Source organism: Aureobasidium melanogenum (genome assembly GCF_000721775.1).
Source record: "Aureobasidium melanogenum CBS 110374 unplaced genomic scaffold scaffold_23, whole genome shotgun sequence".
NCBI classification, from domain to species: Eukaryota; Fungi; Ascomycota; class Dothideomycetes; order Dothideales; family Saccotheciaceae; genus Aureobasidium; species Aureobasidium melanogenum.
The window spans coordinates 430,019-450,349 of record NW_024470075.1 but is presented as its reverse complement, the minus strand read 5'-3'; the positions used below and the strand labels follow the sequence as shown (position 1 = coordinate 450,349).

Genomic DNA, 20,331 nt, shown 5'->3' with positions numbered 1-20,331 from the left:
AACCTCAACATGCAAATGAAAAGCACAGAAACGAAATCTACTGGATATCAACCATAGTATCATCGCCATCAACACCAGCCATGGCCACCTCAGGGGCCAAAACACCTCTGCCTCTTCCCTGCAACAACTCTCTTCTAATCTCAGGACCAATAGCCTTGTGACCCTTGACGAGCAACAAGTCCAAAAGCGCCTCTCTCTGATCCTCGGTAATATCATTCCTGTACCTCTGCGCAAAAGCCAGGAAACACTGATGCCACAGCACAGGAAGTTTTTCTCCACTCTTGATGGTCACAGGAGCATCAGTCATGGCATCCTGATCCACAGCGCGGAAACGCAAAAAGTGGAATACAAGCGCATCCACAACTTTATACGGCAAAGCGTATTTCTTCTCGAGCAAAACGCGGATGAAGATGTTTGTGGCGCCGCCGGCTTCGAGGTTGTCGGTCATTTGCTCGGCGGCGATTTCGCAGAGACGGTGGATGGCTGCTGCAGAGTGCAGGACGGGGATACTGACGCGCACGAGCACGGAACTAATGATATGGGCTTCGCGGAGTGTACAGGTGCCGGAAGCGAGCAGAGGGAAGAGTAGACCCTTGAAGAAACAGGCGGGTTTGTAGAGGGACTTTTTGAGGGCTTTGTAGAGGTGGACGTTTAGTTTTTTGGTCTCGCGGATGTCGTCGCGGACGCGGTCGAGGAGAATGTCGTGGATGAAGGCTTGGGCGACGGCGGGGCGAGAGGAGGTGAAGAGGCGGGTGGCTTCGTAGGTGGCGTTGGGGGTCCATGAGTCGGGGCGAGTGATGGAGAGGAGAGTGTCCCATTGGGGGAGGGTAGGAAGGATCTTGAAGGGCTTGGGCAGCTTGCCGGATCGGAATCTTGAGAGGATGAGGCCGATTCTAGAAGCTTGTGTTAGTCGAAATTGGTGTTTCTGAGGGCGCCTTCTTGACGTACTGAGTGTAGACCTCGACGACCTTTGCGGGCAACTCGATGGCGTCCTCAGGAGCGCCACCACCACGGATGATTTGCCCTTGGGCCTGGCTGGCCTCATGCTGTGCGATCTTCTCCAAAATCAAGTCTGCGAGGTTGGTGCTCTCTCCTTGGTCTTCTGCTGACCCGGGTGCCAACAGTGTCGAAGGGTCGAATTCGGGATTGAACTTGTTAAACATGGCCAGATCTTCAGGATCCACCTCGACCTCTTCCACCTCCTCGTCTTCCTCGTCTCCCCAAGCCTCATCATCCGGAACACCAGCCTCCTCGTCAGAATCCTCCCCATCGCGCAGACTTCTCTCAAACTCGAAAGCTGATTTTGTTCCGTTTTGTGGTCTGCGGGCCTCGAGCTCGGCATCTTCCTCGGCAGCCAGATCCTGTCCTAAAGCGATAATCTTCCTTGACGCTTTCGAGTCGATGTATGCTTGTTGTTCATTATCGTCGTCGCCGGCGTTGGAGCGGCCTTTCCTCTTTGGTGCTTTTTGCTTGTGCGGGTTTGAAGGGGCATAGTCTTCGGACAATGGGTTGTGACGTCTCATTTGACGCGCATCTCCTCCTGGTGCTTTCGGCATCTTGTCTGTGGTGTTGTGGGTTTGGGTCTTGGGTTGACGGCAAAATTCACTGGCTTAAGCGCGGGCGGGCAACAAAAGTTCGCGAAAGAAGGGAAAAGGGAAATTTTGTGGAGCTTGCGGCGCACTGCTATCTAATCTCCGTGCCTACGGATCTACCCTTGTTTCTCCACCCATGCTTCTCTGGTTACCCTGCTCATACTAATACACAGCCTTGTCTCCTTCTTATAGTTCCTAGGTAGTTTTGTTAATGAACAGCCATGGTTTGATGGGATCAACATACATCGTGAATCTCATCGTTCATTGCATAGCCGCGAACAGGTCCAAATGATTCCACACGAGGATCAGCTTGAATCAGAGGACAAAACTTCTTTTCCTGCTCTTCGTCGGCAAAGCTTACGCTATAGCTGTTGACATAGCTACTGCGACTAAATCGAAAGGGTAGAGGATCGCGTTCCATAATGCGATACACGTGCTCGTCGAAATCATATCCATCTTCAAGTCTTACGTACCATTCCAGATACACCTTGCTGATATGCCGAGTAAGTGACAGACCATCGAAAAAGACAAGCAAAAGACTTACATTCCGCCCTCGTCACTAACTCGTATCTCGGGATCGTTGCCTTGTAGATTATGCCAGTGGTGATCGGGTCTTGTCATATGCTCATATAGATCATCGTCATCCTCATTCCAACCATCTTGGATAAACTTCTCGGTCTTGCGAAAATAGTCTTCTGGCATTTTGACCACAAAGCCAACTTGATCATCACTACGGATGGCTTTGGGAAGGTCGCTATCATCATCTGAAACGGAAGCGGTGTATCCATTGATCTCTGGCCTGTGTTCTCTGATGGGGATCGAGCGGCCTACCAAGTCAAGATGTTTTTCGATGGTCTGACCTTCCCTGAGCCCAACAATCCAAACAAGATGTGTATGAGACTGAACCAGAGCGATCAGACATGAAGCAAACAGGGCAAATAGAGTACGTGTAAATGCGACTGGAGTCATGTTGCAAAGGTAGCTTGTACGAGGATGAGATCAGTGTAGAGACCAAACCATTGATATAGGTGAGGCCGAGCAGAAGTTGACACAAGACTCAGATTGCAGAACTTGCAGTGCATAGTCTCATTCGCTAGTTTGGAGCAGAAGCAATCCCGAAACACTTCGAGTCAGTCAGAAAAGCAGGGATCAATTGACATATCTTGACAGCAGGAAGCCTTAGGCGGCAACACATCCGTTATAACCAAATCTGCTACCTCTCGAAACTGATTGCCTTCATGCATCTTTAGGTAGAATGTCTGGCACAGGACCTTTAGGCACCACTTGAAGCTTCTTCGCGCCAGCATACCCAAATTTGATCTAATCGTGTCAGCACGTTCAACACACAGAGCTACATAAATTTTACTTACAGCATCCCAATGTGTCGCTTTCCTGAATGCGCCACCTCTTGTTTCTTCTCCCTCGTCATAGTATATGTTTCGGTACCACTTGTCGATTCTTGGATAATCATGTCTGATCATCTTCAGATTGCACTTGAAGATGTTGTGATATGCGACATCAAACCTCGCAATTGAAGGGTACAATCTGATATCTGCTTCGGTAAGATGTTTTCCAAACAGGAATGGTCCGTCTGAGTTCTCGAGATGTGCTTCCACACGATCAAGGCTGTCAAACAGAATGACCACATTCTTATCATAGGCTTCTTTTGAGCTAGCGAAGCCACACTTGTAAACGCCATTGTTGACGGTGTCGTAGACCCATTCGTTGAAATCATCAATCTGCTGTCTCAATGAGTCTGGAAAATACCCACCAGCAGGATGACTCTTTTCTTGGAACCTTTCAGGCAGCAAGTCATCAAACTCGGTGTAGAACATGCGAATAATCTCTGAGCTTTCATTATTGACGATGGTTTCGTTCTTCTTGTCCCATAGCGTGGGTACCAAGACACGGCCTTCATAACCTGGCTCTGCTTTCTCGTACAATTGACGGTGTCTGGTGAACCCATACAGAGGATCCTTTTCAGCTGTTCCGTCGCGGCCGCTATAGCCCCAGCCTTCGGGGAACATCACATAGTCCATCACGACTAGTTGGATGATGTCCTCGAGGCCCTTGAGCATGCGAACAATGGCTGTGCGGTTCGCCCAGGGGCATCCCCAATTGATATAGAGAACCTGTTGATTCATCAGAATAATGCTTCAGTGGTTGATTGCAAATTGTTGTAACAGATATATAGCTCCTCTCTTCTGGAAATGCGAATGATCATAGACCACATACATAACGATCTTTCTCGGGCGGAAACTTGGCTCCCGATTCTCTTGAAATCCAGTCGCGGAACTTTGATGGTTGCCGTCGAAAATGGCCATCCTTGTCCGCAAAGGCTTTGATATCGTCGTTTTTAGACATAATGCTTGCAAATCTGTTTCTGCTTTGTCTTAAAGAAGAGCTCGTTAGTAGATAGTAGGGCAGTAAGCTGCAATTTTGATGATTAATCACTCGCAAACGTGGTCTTCGGCATTGCGAGGTCACTAATGGCGTCAACATTGCCCCCGCAGCTGACGTTCTTGCCGTGCACATCAGCCCAAGTGTCCTGCACAGGTAGTGTGATGATAAAAGGTTCTGAAATTCGTGAGTAGCCTTACGATGCCAATAAAAATAGAGCACAGCTGTAGCGCCTTCTAGCGGAAAATGAAACGACACCATCTGAGTGTCTATGAGTAGCAAAAGCGAAAAAAACAGAGCCAGCCCAAAAATGGCAAGAGCTACCACCTCGACTCCGCGCATAATGCATATGCAGATTTGTATGCATCCTTACTCCCTTTCCACCGTGCTAAGTAGTGCCACGTAAGAGCACAAGAAACGCCAGCCTTCCAATTCATGCAGACAGCTAATATACACTCTAGCAGAATGCGGGTCCAAGAAATCATTACCAGTTCATGAAACACGTAAAGCTCGGCTATCCTCAAGCCTTGAAAAGTCTGTCGGTAGACTTGGATCGTGGTGGATTGAGCCGTACGTTCTTTGCCGCAATATCGTCGAAAGCGGCACCGCTTTTGACATTCTTCTCCACCTTGATTGCGGCAGCCGCAGCGGTTTTGGTGAGCTTGAGCGTCTGGTCGATCCTGATTTGCGGCTTTGGCGGATCGTTCTTTGGCGCGTTCTTTTTCGTGGTTGCTTTTGCTTTTGTGCCCGAGGTCTTTGGCTGAGCTTTTCTTTTGGGGACAGGGGCTGTCTTGCCGAGCATAGCGAACGGTGTAGGCTTTTTCTCCGCGCGCTTTGAGGGCGTTTCGATATCCACCAAGTCTTCTTCCTCGCTAAAGGAATTGTCGACAATGTTGCCATGACGATGGCCGGTGAGAGGAGTACTCGCTGGCGCTTGCGGAGAAGGCATTGGCGAAGAGTTTTCGGGTGGAGCCTTGAACGTCCGTACTATTGAGACCGTAGGCTGTTTTTGACGAGCTCTCTCCAGACTCTCTTCAGACACAGGAATGCCAACATCTGGCTCGTTCCATTGCCTTAGAGCAGCGTGTCTAGCAATCTCATCACAAGTGCCTTTGACTACGATGTCCCAGCAATCCTCGAATTCTTTCCCAGACGGTTCAGGACCCGCGTTGATCCAGATGGCTACACCGTCTCTTCTATCGCGGACAGTTGCGCACATTTCACGTACAATTCTCTTGACACCAGGAACCTTGAGAGTCGTACCAACCACAATAATAGCATCCGGACGCTTGCGAAGATCCTCACGGGTTACAGCTCCAATGGCCTCATCGTCTGGGTTGTGTTCGTTGTACAGGACCATGCGGGGTCGCAGCATACCAACGCCGTGGCTGCGTTTTCCTGCGACCTCGGTGCGAACCCTGTTAAGCTCCTCGCAATTGGTGCAGACAGACGGTACAGAATCCTCGAAACATTTTGCGTCGAAATCGGAAATCTCGTGACACTTTGAGCAAACCATTTTGTCGAGTCCACCATGCAGTTGAATTGTTTTTGGCCATTTACCTTCTTCTTTTTTCAGAGGGATACGCGTCGCTAATGGCTCTAGAGACGTGTCAATTCCATCGACATTTTGTGAGTATAGACGTAGAAGGCGATCCTGTTGTGCAAGAGTGGCTAACATCTGGTGAAACAGTGTGGGTTGAGCGGATTTGGTCATGTGGGACATTTCTCGGACCATTTGGTGAAAAGAAGCGGTGGAAGAAGCATCTTTGTAAACATGTGACGCGTCGAAAAGATCCTTTCCAGAGCCCTTAAGGTTGTGCTGGGCGCGGAGGGAATTGAAAAGACCGGTTGACGAACGGAAGTCGGGGACTGTGGAGCGTTAGTGACGTGTTGACGTTGGGACAAGGTCGAAAAGGAGTGTGGGCTTACTGCCAGCCGCTACGGAAATACCAGCGCCAGCGACAACAACGATCTTCTGGCGCTTGTGCAAAACGTTCAAGACGCGATCAAGTTGGGTCTTGTCTTCCGGGCGCAGAGTCTTTGTCAAATCGAGGTACTCGGTGGTGCGTGAAGGCTTTTCGCTGATGCGGCGTCGCTTGGCTGGGCGTTGACTGTCGGAAGCGTCCATTTGGTCGTCGGGGGAGGGAGAGGCAGACTGCGACGAGTGCTTGGATCGGGGCGGAGAAGGGTAGGGATTCTTCTGCATTTCGGGGGGAGGAGTAGGAGACTTGGGCGAGCTCAATAGCGAGCTGCCGTCCGAGTCGTAGCCGTCCATAGCAGCTGTTGTCGACAAGGAAGGAGCTCGGTCAGGAAGTTGGGCGCGCGGTCAAGAAGGCCACAGTCAATTCCACAATCACCCGGAAGCAGCGACCATTGGTTGGAATAGCGCGACACAATAACAAGAAACAGAAGGACCGAGCGACACGGACCTTCTCGAAAAGAACAATGCGACAAGAAGACGGAGGACAAAGGTGAGAGAATCTGCAAAGAGCGGGCGTGGAGAACCTTGAAGTGATGCTGAGACAAGAGTCGAAGCCACAGCGCCGGCAGCGCCGCGGCTCCTCGCGTCTCCCGCTCTCGCAACCAAATCCTGCTGTTTGTTTTGGCCGTCGCCGAGAGAGACCGAATGACTTCACCGTTCCTCCTCCTTGGCACCAATTCCAGTCCAACAATCGCATTCCTTCCATACTCGTTGTCAACCAAATCTGCAGACAGCACACACCCACCGACCATTCTCTTGATTGCAAGTCACTCTTTCCGGGCGCAGAAGCCGCCCTGTCCCTTTGCGATCTAGGCTTCAATTCGTCCTGGATTCTGTGAAGCTTGCGTCTTCTTCCGAGAAGTCTCCGTATCCCGGCTCATCGAGTCGCAAATCTGTACATTTGTCGCATGCATGGACAATCTTGACGATTTGTTTGGCGAGGAAGGCATCAATGCCGCCATCGCTGCCACTTTTGATACTGATGCCCTCTCTCAGCGCATTGAGCGCTCTCACATCGTAGGCTGTTGTCAGTAAGTTTGCTTCTATCGTTATTTCGTCAATGCTTTGGACACTCAATAACCTCTTATCAGGAGGCTAGCATGGTCCAGGACCAGTTGCATTGCTCAAATATCTGCAGATTCTCGCAAAGTCCTCGTGCGTGCTCTCTGTCGCGACAAGAACACTGCCAAGTGGTCTTTGTCCGATGCAACAGAGGTAAATGCTTCAGATGGTGCCATCTTCACCCACGTTGAATGGAGCAGCTCCGGTCTGGATCTGGTCATTGCAGATCAGTTTGGTCGTCTTACACTATTCAGTTTGACACATGCCTTGAATAGTCTCGAGCGTCGTCCTGTGAATTTGACAAGTAACGTGGATGATCTCAACCAAATTGTCGGCCTTCACTGGCTACCTCTGAATCTTGCAGGACAGACGCGTGTAAGAAATGTACATGTATTGGCTCTAAAGGTGTTGTCTGACAATAAGTGATAGACTGCGCTAATCAATCCTGCGGCCAAAGAAGGCAACCGATGGAGCAATACGATGAGGCTTCACGATATTCATGGTGTCTCCAATCCAATCGATAACAAGGCGGCCTTCTTGTGCATCACTCGTAGATGCCAACTCAAACTCATTTACGAACAACCTGGCCAGCCTTGGTCACAAGCTGGCTCGACTCTGGACAGTCTCACCGATTCTGGAGACGCGCTCACACATGCCGCCTTTTGTCAAGCCAACCGTCAGTGACATTTGCCTCTGCTACCCGTGTGACTAGACTGACTCCTTTAGAACATCTTGTTATGGTTACTTACGATGCTTCTAAACATTTGCGGCTATATAAGATTATGATCAACTGGCAGGCTAATGCTGGCGATGGAAATACCCACAAAGCCAGTCTGAACCCTCAAATGGCGATTTTGCATGTCGAGCTTCTCGACCAATGTGTTCCCCAATCTTCTGAAAGAGCAGCAAGTGCTCAACTGTCATCATTGCATATTGAGCCAATCTCGCAGGCTATTGATAACAGCACATTCACAGTCGTGGCTGTTTTTACTAGCGCTGCGCAGGACCACGGCGGCAAATTCAGTGTCATATCTCGATGGGACCTTCAACAGACAGAGGCTACATTACATGAAAGTTTCAAGGGCTTGAAGCCGACAGCTTCACAACCTAACAACAGCAAATCTATCCAGAGATTGCACCGTATGGAAGACGTGATCTCACCCAAGGCTATACTGGCTTTCCAGAGCAATGTATACCACAACACATTTGCCTTTGCAGCGAGCGATGGTACAATTGAGTTTCGTTCCCGGGAGACCATGCAGGTCATTGAACCCGACCACGATGCCAACAAAGCTACAAGTCTGCCTCAGAATGGATTCAATTTTCTGACTTCGGAATGTGTCGACATTTCTCTGTCGCCTAGCATGGCATCTTCTGTTATCACCAAACCCGATGGCACTGTCAATCTGCATAGCGCTGAGTATATACACGGATGGAAGGATGTAAAGGAAGACAACGGTGGGCTATCACTCCCACTTTCAATGAACATCGAAGCTGACTGCTGTAGATCTCGCACAAGCCGCTGTTGTCTCTCTAGCGAGAGAGCTTGGCATCGTGACTTGCTACCAAATCGGCTTCGACGACCTCCTTTCTGTGATCCCAACAGACCTGGACAGGAGCCTTCGCCGCAAGTTCATCAGCGAGATTTTCCGCACGATAAATCGCAACACAGACTTCTCGCTCGATGATCCCAAATTGCAGTCTGGCAGAGTCTTGAAAGATAGTCTTCTGTACAGAATTGCTAGTGCTCAGCTGATTGTCAGTTATCAGACTGACCCCAAACGACGAGACATTCCCGCAAAGGCAGCATGGGTGCTGCTTAATCTTCGCTCAGTATGCACCAACATTGCACAAACCCTGAGTATGACACAGACAATCAGGGGCATGCAAAATCTAGAGTCAAGCTTGTTTGTATCACTCAAAGGATTGGTGAGATGGTCGTTGGACCTAATGACGCTCATTTTCGACGACATGATTGAGATGATGCGATTCTGCAAAAGCGATTTCGATCGACAGAAGATACTGACTTATGTGCACGAGAAGAACACTGCAACTCTGCACCTTCTGCTCAGCAGTACATCACGCGCGTTGCTGGGTATGCTGGGCAACTTGATCCGTAATTTCGCTATGCGTGTCGTTAAGACCCAAGAGAAGGTGCGACACAGCAGCAGAGCAAACGACATTCGGGATAGCGTGGAGTTACAGCACATGGAAGCCATGATGGGTGCAGAACTGCCCTTTGAAATCAGGCTTTTCGAGCAGCTCGTCGCAGAGACTGATGGTAATGTTCGTGCAACATACCAAGCCGCGCAGTCATCGCCTCCACAAAGGAGCTTCTATGAGCAGAGCATGCTCGTCGATGCTGACATTCCTGAAGCACTAAGTCCAGTACTACAAAAGCTGTTCGGCGATATAGTGCCACGGCTGGAAAAGCAGATCGATGGAGTCGCCATCTACACTGCAGAAACGGCTTGGTTGGGTTTGGGCGAGGACGAAGAAGCAAACAAACGAGCAGGAAGACAACAGTACGATGTACTGCGCAAATGTGCCATTCCACCCAACGCAAAGGTCAGGCAGTGCAGAAGATGTGGCAGCGTGATTGAAAACTTGGTCGATGGACATATGGCGGCTTGGGTTCAGAACGCACATAAGATGTGCATTTGTCTCTCCCATTGGATCGTTGCTTGATGCATATCATGCAAGATGAACATTCCAGGTAGCTGTGTGAAGGGAGCTGCGTAGCGAAAATCACGAGCCATGTATCATTAGTAGCAGAACGCCTTTCTGGCCCGTGACTGCGAGGTATACCATCCACGGATATCCTAGTCTTCGCTGGTTCGAGTCAATCGAAGAGTTTGCCACACATGTCTACCACATCACGCGTAACGATCTTTCCAACTGCGATTGCTCCCTCTGCCAGTACAGAATCGAAAGCCTCACTTGTGTTGTTGGGGAAGCCGTAAAAGATCTACGCGAATATGAAACAAGCAAAAACCGCAAAAAGAAGAAGGAGAAGGAAGACCAGCATCGAGGATCAGCATCAACTTCCTAAGATGACGAACTTTCAAAGTTGCAGTCGCCTGAAGATTTTGAGTGCACAGGTTCTGTTGTTATCAGGTTCAGGAGTCATAATCATTGACTTGTGAATACAATGAAGGTGCTTGAAGCAAGGATGAAAAGTCATACATACTTAACAATCAAAGACACCTTTATTCCTACCAATTTTGTCTCTCAATGTGCAAGTGTTTGATGCTTTTTCGTGTCCATATCCATCGAATTGTGATTTCCGTCTTGATTCGATGTTGCTTTGCACCTAGCACCATGAAATTATTTTTTTTTTTCTTCTTCTTCTTCATCCTATAAAGATAGTCCTAATGATGTTGCGCCCAAAGCAGATATGCCATTTATGTTTCGGTGCAGAAAACTTAATGTATACCGGTTTATAAAGAAGAAATATCTTGTTGCTAGTCAAATGAGAGAAAGAAAAGAAGAAAAAGCCATCAGACCAGAAAGTCCATCGAAAAGAAAGGGAAAAGAAAAGATCGAAAAGCAGCAGAACAAATCATCAAGAGGTCATCAACATATTAAGGAGTGTGTTTTTGTGAATCAGAGATCAGGAGAAAGGAAAACTTCCAAAACCACGTCCGGTCAAACAGATCGGGGTGCTTCGAGAAAGAGCCAAAAGAGCAGCAGTCTTTGATTCTTTACCAGCCGCCGTAGCCGCCGCCACCGTAGGAAGGAATGGTGGTGCAGACCGCCTTGCCAGTCTTGAATGTCTGGATAGCTGGCTTTGTGATAGTGATAGTCTTGCTTTCAACTTCGGGCACGCTGACGGTGATGGTCTTGACCTGTAGAAAGTACAATACCAATTAGCATTTATTAGCAAGGGCACGACATCAATTCTGTAGGTACCTCAGTAACGGTCTTTGTCTGAGTCTGCTCAACAGACTTGGTCTCAGTGACCACGCTAGTCTCGGTTTGAGTCTCATAAGCGGTGGAGGTGATGGTAACGGGCTTAGAAGTCACAAGGCAGGTGGAATAGGTGCTCCAGGTCACCTCAGATGAGAAGACAGGCTTGGTCTCTACGACAGTGGTGGGCGTTGCGATGATGGTCTGGCCAGTGCTGACAAAGGTCGAGACAGTCTCGTAAGTGGAGACGCTGACCGTAGGGACGTAGATGGTGGTGGCCGAATAGGTGACTGTGGTCAAGTATCCAGTAGAAGTCGAAATCACGTACTCGGTCTTGCAGGATGTGCTGACGCTGGTGGAAGAGCTCTTGGATTTGGACGATTTGCTCGACTTGGAAGAGCTCGTAGAAAAGCTGTAGCTGCTTGACTTGGAAGACTCGGTAGTCCACGAGCTGATGGTAGGGGTAGTTTTGCTCTCAGTAGTCTGGCTCCAGGAGCTGACAGTCGGAGAAGTCTTCGATTCGATGGTCTTGGACTCGGTCTTGGACTCAGTGGCAGATCCGCCCCAACCACCGCTGTAGGATGGAGTGGAACCGTAGCCAGCGGGGGAGGAAGTGGTCTTAATTTCCTTGGTACTGCTGCTGCTGCTGGAACCCCAGCTGTCGTAAGGAAGAGCAACAGCGAAGCTATTCAATGTCAACTCTGCGTACATGGCGTGTGTTCATGGAAGTTCTACCTTGAAGTAAGCAGTGCAGCGACTGCGACCTGAGTGTTGAAGATCATCTTGAGATTGGTATTGGAAGAAATTTCGAAAGAAAGTGTATGAGCGAGGGCGTGACGGTTCTGCTGCTGGTTCGTCCTTGAATGCTGATGATAGTTCTTTCTGCCAGCGAGCTGAAGCTGTATTTATATCTTTGCTTTGACCCACGAGCGATGTCTGACTTCATCTTCTCGCTCATAGTGCAGCGCATGTTATCGCTCTCCATTATCTAGCGTGATGGTCATACAGCCTCGAGGCCGAAGTACTCGAACGTTGTGGATCAATCCCCGTGCGAGCTTCAAACACTGTGCAGTATGCAACATGCAAGCTGTATTGGCAAGGCATGAAGAGAATTCCGTGGAGTTATCAACTCTTTGTACTTCCAGAAGGAAGATAGAAACCAAAGCATTGGGTTGCCGTGCCTTTGATCATCGGAAACTCGAAGAACAAGAGATTGCTTCAACACCCTACAGGATTGTCTTGAGCTTATTCTCACGACGGACACTGAAGATGTTGTGTGACTCGGAATATTTACCAATCTGTCAGGAACAAAGAACAAAACGTGTGCCTGGCATCGGACTTGGAAACCCCCGAATAGGAGAATTGTAGGTTCGAGTAAGCAGTGCAGTGCAACAATATGGTCCAAGGATAGATTCTTGTGCTATGAAGGTGATCGAATCATCGTAGAGGTCAGTCTCAGTCGCAACGATGATTGTTACCACGTGCAGACCGCTTGTCAACTACAGTCCGCTTTGGGAGCAAATCTGAGACAAGATACTCCTTACGTGGATGTGATTTCAAGCAAAATAGAGTCTCAGAGGTACTTCGCAATGTTGCAGTCGTGCCCTATGCCTCTAGACAAGTCCTGGAAGAGCCGCGTAAGGCTTCGCATGCAATGATTGGATGTCATGCGGGCGGAAAGCTGCATTTTCCGTGCAGCAGAGGACTTCGTCATGTGGCACTGGAGGGCGGACCGAGCACCTGGGTGTCACATACTCACGGATGAGCGGAGCTGAGAACGTCTATCCAAACTGCGTTCCTTTCGTTGAATATTTTCGTCGACGTCGACGAGAACGTATCATGACTACTTACATCTATGCGTGGTTTCTGTGCGTGCTCGTCGACCACAGCTTTGCACATCGCTTACCAGTCGGAAGGTGATATCCAACGCAGCGGGTGCGGAGCCGTCGTACCCATGGGTGCGGCTCAGGGAATCTCTGGTGGTCCAAGTTTCGTCTCTCCTGCGTGCGCTCCAGACGGAAAGCTGCAAGCTTTCGAAAGACATCGTCACGGGACATGGGGCCAATAGAAGCAGCCTAAACAGGTATCGATCTCACGACGAAAAGAAGAAAGCATTACCGTTGACATCCTTGCGCACATGATTGGTATAGTCCTTTGTTGGGTCGAAATCTTCCCATGTGCTGGCGGGGAAGATGTGCTTGTTCTTCTCGTACCAGCGTCGATCGACGACCTTTGTCGAGTTTGGGTCTGAGCCGAAGCCCTCGAGGTCTGCATCAGGAACTGCGGGTGACAGCGTCTGCGTCTTTGGCGTCTTTGATGGTGCCGTTGGCACGGACAGACCACCCGTAGCAGTCGAAGCCGAGGAATCCACGGGAGTGGCCGCTGTGGGTTCGGCAGAGTGAGCGAACAGGGATCCATTGTAGCCTTTCGTCTTGTTGACCATGAAATAGTAGAACTCATAATGCTGGCGCACAGTCAGTAAGCTGCATGGCGGGTCTGGATGCCGGCAACGTACATGAGGGATGATGATATCGCCCTTTACCAGCATCAGGTCGTCGACGCCCACGCGGGCCCATTCGCGTCGAGCCTTGTCGCTGCCTCCAACCTCTGCGCCAACCTTTCTCGCACGATCGAGGAAGAGCCAGACCATGTCTCCCTTCTTCATGCGGCATTGGCCACCGGGGATATTGGTACCGTCGTAGAAGACAAAGGGGAGCAGAAAGTCGGTCTGCTTGACTGCTTCTTGCATGACGAGAAACTCCTTTCGAAGCTGCTCCCGTGTCTGTGCCTCCCGCAGCAGAGCTGACTTTGTCATGGACTTGGCCATGAAACCAACGTTTGAGTTCGCAGCAAGGCGCTTTTTCATGGGTTGTTCCTCGTCTTGTGCGGTTTCCTCTCTTGTAGCTGCAGGTGTGTTGGAGCGAGACTTGAACGATTCGTTCGGGGTGTTCATATCATCGTCGCCATCGTCTCCAAACGACAGGGCACCCTTCTTGACAGTTTTGCGCTTCTTCTTTGAGGGCTTGAATGTCGGGTCACTGCACTTGTTCTCTTAGTCATGAATGCTTGACAGAGTAGGAGGACACATACGGGCTATCTGAGGCACTGTTAGGAGTGGCGCGACCAGACTCGAGTGCTTCTCGCTCTTTTGCATCTATAGCATCTGCGCGTCGCTTGCGGAAGTCGTCGAGTTGGACAAGACCAACAGTTTGCGCCGAAAGGATGTCGTCGGCCGTCTTTGCCTGGGTTGTGAAGCGTGAATTGGGGGTAGATGTACCCGAGTTGCCCTCAGATGCCATGTCTGAATTGAAGATGCTCGATGAGTTGCAGATAGATCATTCGTTGCGAGATAAGATACAAGTAGCTGCAAACCGCAGGAAGGTGCGATGGATGGCGCCAAGCTTCACATGCCACAAGAAACCCCCGTACGTCATTCCACTTTTTGTTGTTGACAGTTCATTCCTCATATTGCTGATAGAACAGATTCGTTATGACAGGAGAAGACTATCCATCGGACGATGATAAGAGTTTCGTCTCGGCAAAGTCGTCGCACGATCTCAAGACCGAAACGCGCTTCTCACCAGAAGAGGAAGCCGTGAGTCGCACTGCTCCTCTACATATCATGTGCTGACCAGCATAGTCACTATTAGCAGAGTCGAACAAGCTCAAGACAGAAGCCAACTCGCTGTTCGCTCATGGCTCTTTCGAAGAAGCTGTCCAGACATACGACCGCGCTCTCTCGTCTTGTCCAAATTATCTCGAATATGAAGTCGCCGTCTTACACTCCAACATCGCCGCATGCCACATCAAGTCGGAACAATGGAAAGAAGCAATAGACAGTGCCACTAAAAGCATAGACGCACTAGAGCGAATCGACCCTCTACCAAAACCAAAGGCTACACAAGATGCTGCCAGAGCCAAACCACAACCCCAGTCTGCTGTCGAGGAGATCGACGATGAGACAGCTGAGAAAATTGAAGCTCTAGAAAAAAGTGGAAGAACACGGGACGATGTGCAGAAAATCCGCGTCAAGGCATTCCTGAGACGAGCCAAAGCACGGTCAGAGACAGGAGGATGGGCCGCTCTACAGGGCGCTTACGAAGGTAGGAATTTTGTTGTGTCTTTGTGTCCAAACTCATATCTGATCTCCCCTAGACTACACCTTCCTTGCAACTGTACCAAATTTGTCGCCGTTAGATAAGAGAACGGTACAAAAATCCATGACCGACATTGGTCCCAAGCTGGAGGACGCCAAATCCAAGGAAATGGCAGAGATGATGGGCAAGTTGAAGGGTCTGGGCAACAGCATTTTGAAGCCTTTTGGGCTCAGTACGAACAATTTTCAATTCGTCAAAGACGAGAAGAGTGGAGGTTACAGCATGAATTTCAATCAAAACGCTTAAACATTGAAGACAGACCAGACTCATTTAGAACATGTGCATTTGAACACTGATTGTGTTTTCAAAACTGTTTTGGTATCTCGTTGAGCTTCGTAGTGATTATCGTCCGTATCTATGTCCGAATGCTGTAACAGCGCTTGTTCGTCACTGGCGGTTCATAACTTCTTTTTCCAAGGCGGTGGTGATGAGGGGTATCAATCCAAAGCCATCTCTTTACTCGACCTCCTCGATCTTACTCTTGGAAGCACCAGCGTTGGCCTCCTCGGTCTCCTCGAGTTCGGGCATGTCATCGTCGTCGTCATCGTCACCCTCTTCGCCGCCCATGCCACCCATACCTCCCATGCCGCCGCCCATCATACCCTGCAGAGCGCTGAGGTCGGGCATGCCACCGGCACCGCCGGCACCACCACCAAGCTTGGAGAAATCAATGCCTCCGAAGCCACCGTCGCCGCCCATGCCCTCCATGCCCATGCCGCCGGCACCCATGCCACCCATGCGGGACATGTAGTCGTCATCCTCGGCAACGGCATCCTGCTCGTCCTCATCGACCCACTAGGACAAAAGGTCAGTATGCGTTATTGATCATATGCTCAGAAGATGTGGAGCGTACCTTGTCGAAGTTGGTCTTGATGTAGTGGACCTTTTGCTTGTCCTTGAGCAGACGGGGCCAGTACTCCTCGTTGAGCTCCTTCTTTCTCAAGACCAGCTCGATCCAGCGCGAAGAGTGGTTGATCTTGCTCTCCTTGGGGTCAATCTCGGCGAACAGGTCCATCTTGACGTGGTAGGTGGCCTTCTTGCTGTCTGAGTAACCGGTGAATTCGAGCGATGAGGGTTGCAGGTCAAGCTTCATGTTCTTGGGGTCGACATCGGGCACAACAATGGTCATGTAGATGTGGTTCTTCTCGGGCTCGGTGGTGGACGAACGCTGGGCCCAGGTGACTGCGCATGGGGGTTAGCATGTTTCGCGAGGGTGCGATTGTTGACGGGGCGGCTCACCCTCAGGGACGATCTGCTTCATGCCCTTGGTGTCGGTAGTGTTGGTAGGCTGCTCCATGGTGTATGATGTTGTATGTGAATGGATATGGAAGAATGCGACAGAGATGTCTTGATGGTTGAATAGTTATGTCGACTAGAAAAGACCTTGCAAGTCGTCAATCACTCGTTTTGTGGGGTGAGTCTAGAATACACGCGAAGCTGATGGAACTCCCAAGCTGTTCCGCCGCACAAACACACAACAAACAGTCGACCATCATGTGAAATCTGATATATTAAAATGTAGACTACTGAGCACATCTTTCCGAGCCAAGGCCAGCAGAATCTACGTTTATTAATGGCTCAACTGCGACAGCGTCTCAATGAACGATCGAGACCGCGGCGAGCTTTGGAGCTTTTGATGCTTTGGGATCAATCGCGGGGGAGAAGTCCGCCAACACACGTATGCCAAGGCCGAGTCGATAGCGATAGTAGCCAAGGCACCGAGATAGGTAGTCGCTATCCCACACTCACTTGCACCATCTTCACTCGCGTGTCAGGCCTTGTTCGACAAGCACTCGATAGCACCCTACGTGCTATGAGCAAGTGCCACAACCTGTATCATCCGCAAGCATGCAGTCGGTGAAGAGCTTCCTCTGGGGCCCCACTCCCGAGGAGCAGGTTAGACAATATCCGTGGATGTCCACATACGGTCGCAGTCTGTCTAACGACAACAGAAAAGAAAATGTAACACTCTGATGCGCCAACAGTCACGCCAGCTTGATCGCGAGATCATGAAGTTGAAGCAACTCGAAGCCAAGACCAAAACCTTCATCACCCAAGCCGCCAGACGCGCCCAACGTAATCCATCGCAAGCGAAATTCGCCGCCCAGGAAACTCGTACCTTTGCGCGCGAGCTCATCAGGGCGCGCAAGCAGACGGCAAGATTAATTACCAGTCAGGCGCAGCTACAGAGCGTGGGCATGCAGATCAACGAGGCCTTTCAAATGCGCAAGATCCAGGGAAGCATTCAAGCGAGTGTAGGAATCATGAAGGACGTCAATACGCTGGTGCGCTTGCCTGAATTGACAGGCACAATGCGAGAGCTCAGTCAAGAGTTAATGAAGGCTGGTATAATTGAAGAGATGGTGGGCGACAGTCTGCCTGACAATGAGCTCTTGGAAGATGAGGACGAAGAGGCAGAGAGCGAGGTGGACAAGGTCCTCAGCGAAGTACTCAAGGACAAGTTGCCCGCAGACGCACAACCTATGGATCTCCCACCTGTTTCAGCAGCAGAACCCGAAGAGGAAGAAGATCAGGAAGAGCTGCTTGCTCAAATGAGAGGGCGCCTCGAAGCACTGAAGAGTTAGATATGGAAGACGACGGCAAGGCGTTTGGCGCGACGGATACAATGGACTGGCTTGACATTCTCGCGCGACTATGCGTATTCACCCAACGAACCTGCTATTACAATACTATGATACCTGAGTTGATGGACGATGTGTTTACTCTTATGCTCTGGCCAATGAAAAGTGAGGACGATGTGAGACTGGAAGATATCCTAAGCGTTCACCTGATCGAGACAAGGATCCAGACAAGAAAATCAAGATCGAAATCTGCTTGCAATAACATCCATTGAGAGACAGTCATAATAATTGATCAGGCGATGTTGCTTGCAGGCCACCGGATTAGGGTAGGCAAAGCACAGACCATCTGCCTGTAGCGCTTCGCAGCTTCCTCCAACACTCACCTCTCCCCTCGCCCTCTTCCCCCTTTCACTCCCATCAAAGCCAACACTTCGGAGTGACACTTTCATCGTCTTTCTTCTCCATCTTCGCCGCAACTCTTCTTCTGCTTTGCGTTGTCTTCTGCCACTTCGCGCTCTATCATAACTCACGCGCCAACCTTGCGACAAGCCTCACGCTACCGTCAGCCTGCTCACCTTCACGCGTCTTGCACTTCAACCCCATCGAGAGACATCGCATCTGCGCTTTGCCAGCCACAAACTCCGCGTCATCTTGATCCAACCATCATCAGGCTTCCTGTGTTAATACGGTAGCCAACTTTTCGCCCTCGAACATCCATAACTCACACATCTCTCCGCAAACAAACACACACAATGTCTTCCAAGCTTGACCAATCCCTCGAGGAGATCGCCGGCTCTCGCCGCAACGACGCTCGTCGCAACCGCCGTGGAGCCAAGCCTAGAGTGTCTACCGGTGGTGTCACCAAGAACGCCGCCGCTGTTAAGCCCGCTGGTCGTCAACCCAAGGCTGCCGCCGCCGCTGCCGCCATCGTCGGTGCCGCTCTTCCCGCTACTGGAGAAAGCAAGATCATTGTCAGCAACCTGGTATGTTGACTAACCTTGTCCATTAACGCGCAATTGCTAATATAATCAGCCTTCCGATGTTACGGAGCAGCAGATTAAGGTACGTTGACCGAACATGGCCGCTCGGATATGGCCCACTTTTGCGCGACTCTTTCTTTCGATCGTACCTACATTGCGCCTTCCTTTTCTTCCCTTGGAGATGGCGAGAGCACCTACCTATCTACTCTTTCGAGTACTGCCAGACCCGATGCACTCCTTCCTAGCTTGCTCTCCTTGAAAGGCTTGATGCAGTGCGAAGACGGAACAGGAGCAGCACGCGCGCTTTGCAAGAAATCTATACTCGGCAATGTACTGCTTGGCAAGCAGATTCATCCGGATAGGTGCAAGCGTTGAAGGTCAGAAGGCTTTGCCGTATGTCCCAAGACCACAAGGCGTATGTGGTTTGACCCACGCCAAAGGTCTAGGCAACCTTGCGAGCATCAATGAGCACAGCAGCAGAATCAGCAAGACTTTGAGCTATGGACTCGAGAGCCGCAACTCTATCTGGTATATGCTCCCGACCGAGGACTTTCTATGAGCTTTGGTGGAGTGATACTGCGCGCCTGGTTTGATCGCTATAGACCATGTGGGTTCATGGCTCTGCACTGGCATGATGGAGCTATTCGAAGAACATGAAGGCTATCCAGGAATTTTTCTTGAGCCTTCACCGGATTTCAGTGGATTAATGAGTGGTCAATGACTGTGGGCGTTGGATGCTAACCTCTGCTGCTCGCTCATTGGTGCTCAATACCAAACTTGAAACATGGACTGTTTATGGCCGGCTTTGCTCTGTCTGCTGGATTACCATTGCGATTCGAAACTCCCTCCAGATGTGGACTAACACCTCGCCTCCAGGAATATTTCTCACAGGCTGTCGGACCCGTCAAGAAGGTCCTCCTCAACTACAACAAGAACGGCCGTAGTGTCGGTGTCGCCACTATCATCTTCTCCCAGGCACAGAGCGCAGCGGAGGCCGCCAAGAAACTCGACTCCGTCAAGGTTGACGGAAAGCCCATGAAGGTGAGATTAACCTGTACCATGGTTCGGAAGCTGGACACATACTGACACAAACGTCCAGATTGAAGTTATCCTCGGTGCCAAGTATGCCCCTGCTCCTGCTGCACCCAAGTCCCTTGGTGATCGTATCCAGTAAGTTTGAAAAGTCGGTAATAGTTCGTTGACTCGTCTAATTGTTTCTCAGGGCACCAAAGGCAAAGAAGGAGAACAACAAGCCCAAGTCAGCTGCTGCTGCACCCAAGCCCGCCACTGCTGGTGCCGCTGGTGCGACCAAGGCCTCTGGTCGTGCTGGTCGCAAGGGCCGTGCTGGCCGTCCCAAGCCCAAGACTGTCGAGGAGCTTGATGCCGAGATGAGCGAGTACTTCGACCCCAACGCCGCCGCACCTGCCGCCAACACCAACGGTGCCGCTGCACCTGCTGCTGCCCCTGCCACTGGTGACGCCACCATGGAGGACGAGATCATGTAAAAGGAGCTTCACGATATTTTACTTCCTAACATCACTTTTCTCTTCTTTTCTCTTCGATTCTCTTGAAACAAAAACCTCTCGAGTGGAGAACAGATTGTATCTCGGAGGGTGGAACATGCTCGTATCAGAACGCAGGGAAACCGGCTTCTGAAGGCTGCAGGGG

The 20,331-nt window shown here is 50.4% G+C and overlaps 11 protein-coding genes across 11 annotated transcripts; 4 read left to right on the top strand and 7 right to left on the bottom strand.

Annotated features, from left to right (window-relative positions):
- Nucleotides 1-37: 37 nt before the first annotated feature.
- On the bottom strand, nt 38-1,556 carry M437DRAFT_87416 (Bystin-domain-containing protein; the record flags this gene model as incomplete). Its single annotated transcript, XM_041028635.1, has 2 exons — nt 38-893; nt 949-1,556. The coding sequence occupies 2 exons, from the start codon at nt 1,554-1,556 to the stop codon at nt 38-40; spliced, it is 1,464 nt and encodes a 487-aa protein (XP_040876904.1).
- Nucleotides 1,557-1,778: 222 nt separating this feature from the next.
- M437DRAFT_87415 (uncharacterized protein) lies at nt 1,779-2,561 on the bottom strand (the record flags this gene model as incomplete). Its single annotated transcript, XM_041028634.1, has 3 exons — nt 1,779-1,787; nt 1,837-2,083; nt 2,137-2,561. The coding sequence occupies 3 exons, from the start codon at nt 2,559-2,561 to the stop codon at nt 1,779-1,781; spliced, it is 681 nt and encodes a 226-aa protein (XP_040876903.1).
- Nucleotides 2,562-2,828: 267 nt separating this feature from the next.
- M437DRAFT_77967 (glutathione transferase) lies at nt 2,829-3,956 on the bottom strand (the record flags this gene model as incomplete). The annotated part of the gene is made up of 3 exons (XM_041026914.1): nt 2,829-2,912; nt 2,963-3,724; nt 3,828-3,956. The coding sequence occupies 3 exons, from the start codon at nt 3,954-3,956 to the stop codon at nt 2,829-2,831; spliced, it is 975 nt and encodes a 324-aa protein (XP_040876902.1).
- A 1,129-nt stretch (nt 3,957-5,085) lies between these two features.
- Nucleotides 5,086-6,120, bottom strand: M437DRAFT_19416 (DHS-like NAD/FAD-binding domain-containing protein; the record flags this gene model as incomplete). The annotated part of the gene is made up of 2 exons (XM_041018985.1): nt 5,086-5,861; nt 5,922-6,120. Coding segments are annotated over 2 exons (975 nt in total), but the record flags the coding sequence as incomplete, so codon positions are not given.
- A 765-nt stretch (nt 6,121-6,885) lies between these two features.
- On the top strand, nt 6,886-9,723 carry M437DRAFT_87412 (uncharacterized protein; the record flags this gene model as incomplete). The annotated part of the gene is made up of 5 exons (XM_041028633.1): nt 6,886-7,004; nt 7,065-7,410; nt 7,465-7,711; nt 7,762-8,493; nt 8,543-9,723. 5 exons carry the CDS (start codon nt 6,886-6,888, stop codon nt 9,721-9,723), a joined length of 2,625 nt encoding a protein of 874 aa, XP_040876900.1.
- Nucleotides 9,724-10,739: 1,016 nt separating this feature from the next.
- Nucleotides 10,740-11,726, bottom strand: M437DRAFT_77964 (uncharacterized protein; the record flags this gene model as incomplete). The annotated part of the gene is made up of 3 exons (XM_041026913.1): nt 10,740-10,883; nt 10,948-11,629; nt 11,680-11,726. 3 exons carry the CDS (start codon nt 11,724-11,726, stop codon nt 10,740-10,742), a joined length of 873 nt encoding a protein of 290 aa, XP_040876899.1.
- Nucleotides 11,727-13,036: 1,310 nt separating this feature from the next.
- On the bottom strand, nt 13,037-14,243 carry M437DRAFT_56087 (XAP5-domain-containing protein; the record flags this gene model as incomplete). Its single annotated transcript, XM_041022987.1, has 3 exons — nt 13,037-13,408; nt 13,460-13,982; nt 14,035-14,243. 3 exons carry the CDS (start codon nt 14,241-14,243, stop codon nt 13,037-13,039), a joined length of 1,104 nt encoding a protein of 367 aa, XP_040876898.1.
- Nucleotides 14,244-14,434: 191 nt separating this feature from the next.
- On the top strand, nt 14,435-15,347 carry M437DRAFT_56027 (tetratricopeptide repeat protein 1; the record flags this gene model as incomplete). Its single annotated transcript, XM_041022978.1, has 3 exons — nt 14,435-14,539; nt 14,585-15,047; nt 15,100-15,347. The coding sequence occupies 3 exons, from the start codon at nt 14,435-14,437 to the stop codon at nt 15,345-15,347; spliced, it is 816 nt and encodes a 271-aa protein (XP_040876897.1).
- Nucleotides 15,348-15,821: 474 nt separating this feature from the next.
- Nucleotides 15,822-16,398, bottom strand: M437DRAFT_20874 (HSP20-like chaperone; the record flags this gene model as incomplete). The annotated part of the gene is made up of 3 exons (XM_041019008.1): nt 15,822-15,896; nt 15,955-16,283; nt 16,341-16,398. Coding segments are annotated over 3 exons (462 nt in total), but the record flags the coding sequence as incomplete, so codon positions are not given.
- Nucleotides 16,399-16,949: 551 nt separating this feature from the next.
- Nucleotides 16,950-17,686, top strand: M437DRAFT_56129 (uncharacterized protein; the record flags this gene model as incomplete). The annotated part of the gene is made up of 2 exons (XM_041022994.1): nt 16,950-16,997; nt 17,054-17,686. 2 exons carry the CDS (start codon nt 16,950-16,952, stop codon nt 17,684-17,686), a joined length of 681 nt encoding a protein of 226 aa, XP_040876895.1.
- Nucleotides 17,687-18,435: 749 nt separating this feature from the next.
- On the top strand, nt 18,436-20,168 carry M437DRAFT_87406 (uncharacterized protein; the record flags this gene model as incomplete). The annotated part of the gene is made up of 5 exons (XM_041028632.1): nt 18,436-18,666; nt 18,716-18,745; nt 19,540-19,704; nt 19,763-19,833; nt 19,886-20,168. The coding sequence occupies 5 exons, from the start codon at nt 18,436-18,438 to the stop codon at nt 20,166-20,168; spliced, it is 780 nt and encodes a 259-aa protein (XP_040876894.1).
- Nucleotides 20,169-20,331: the final 163 nt, after the last annotated feature.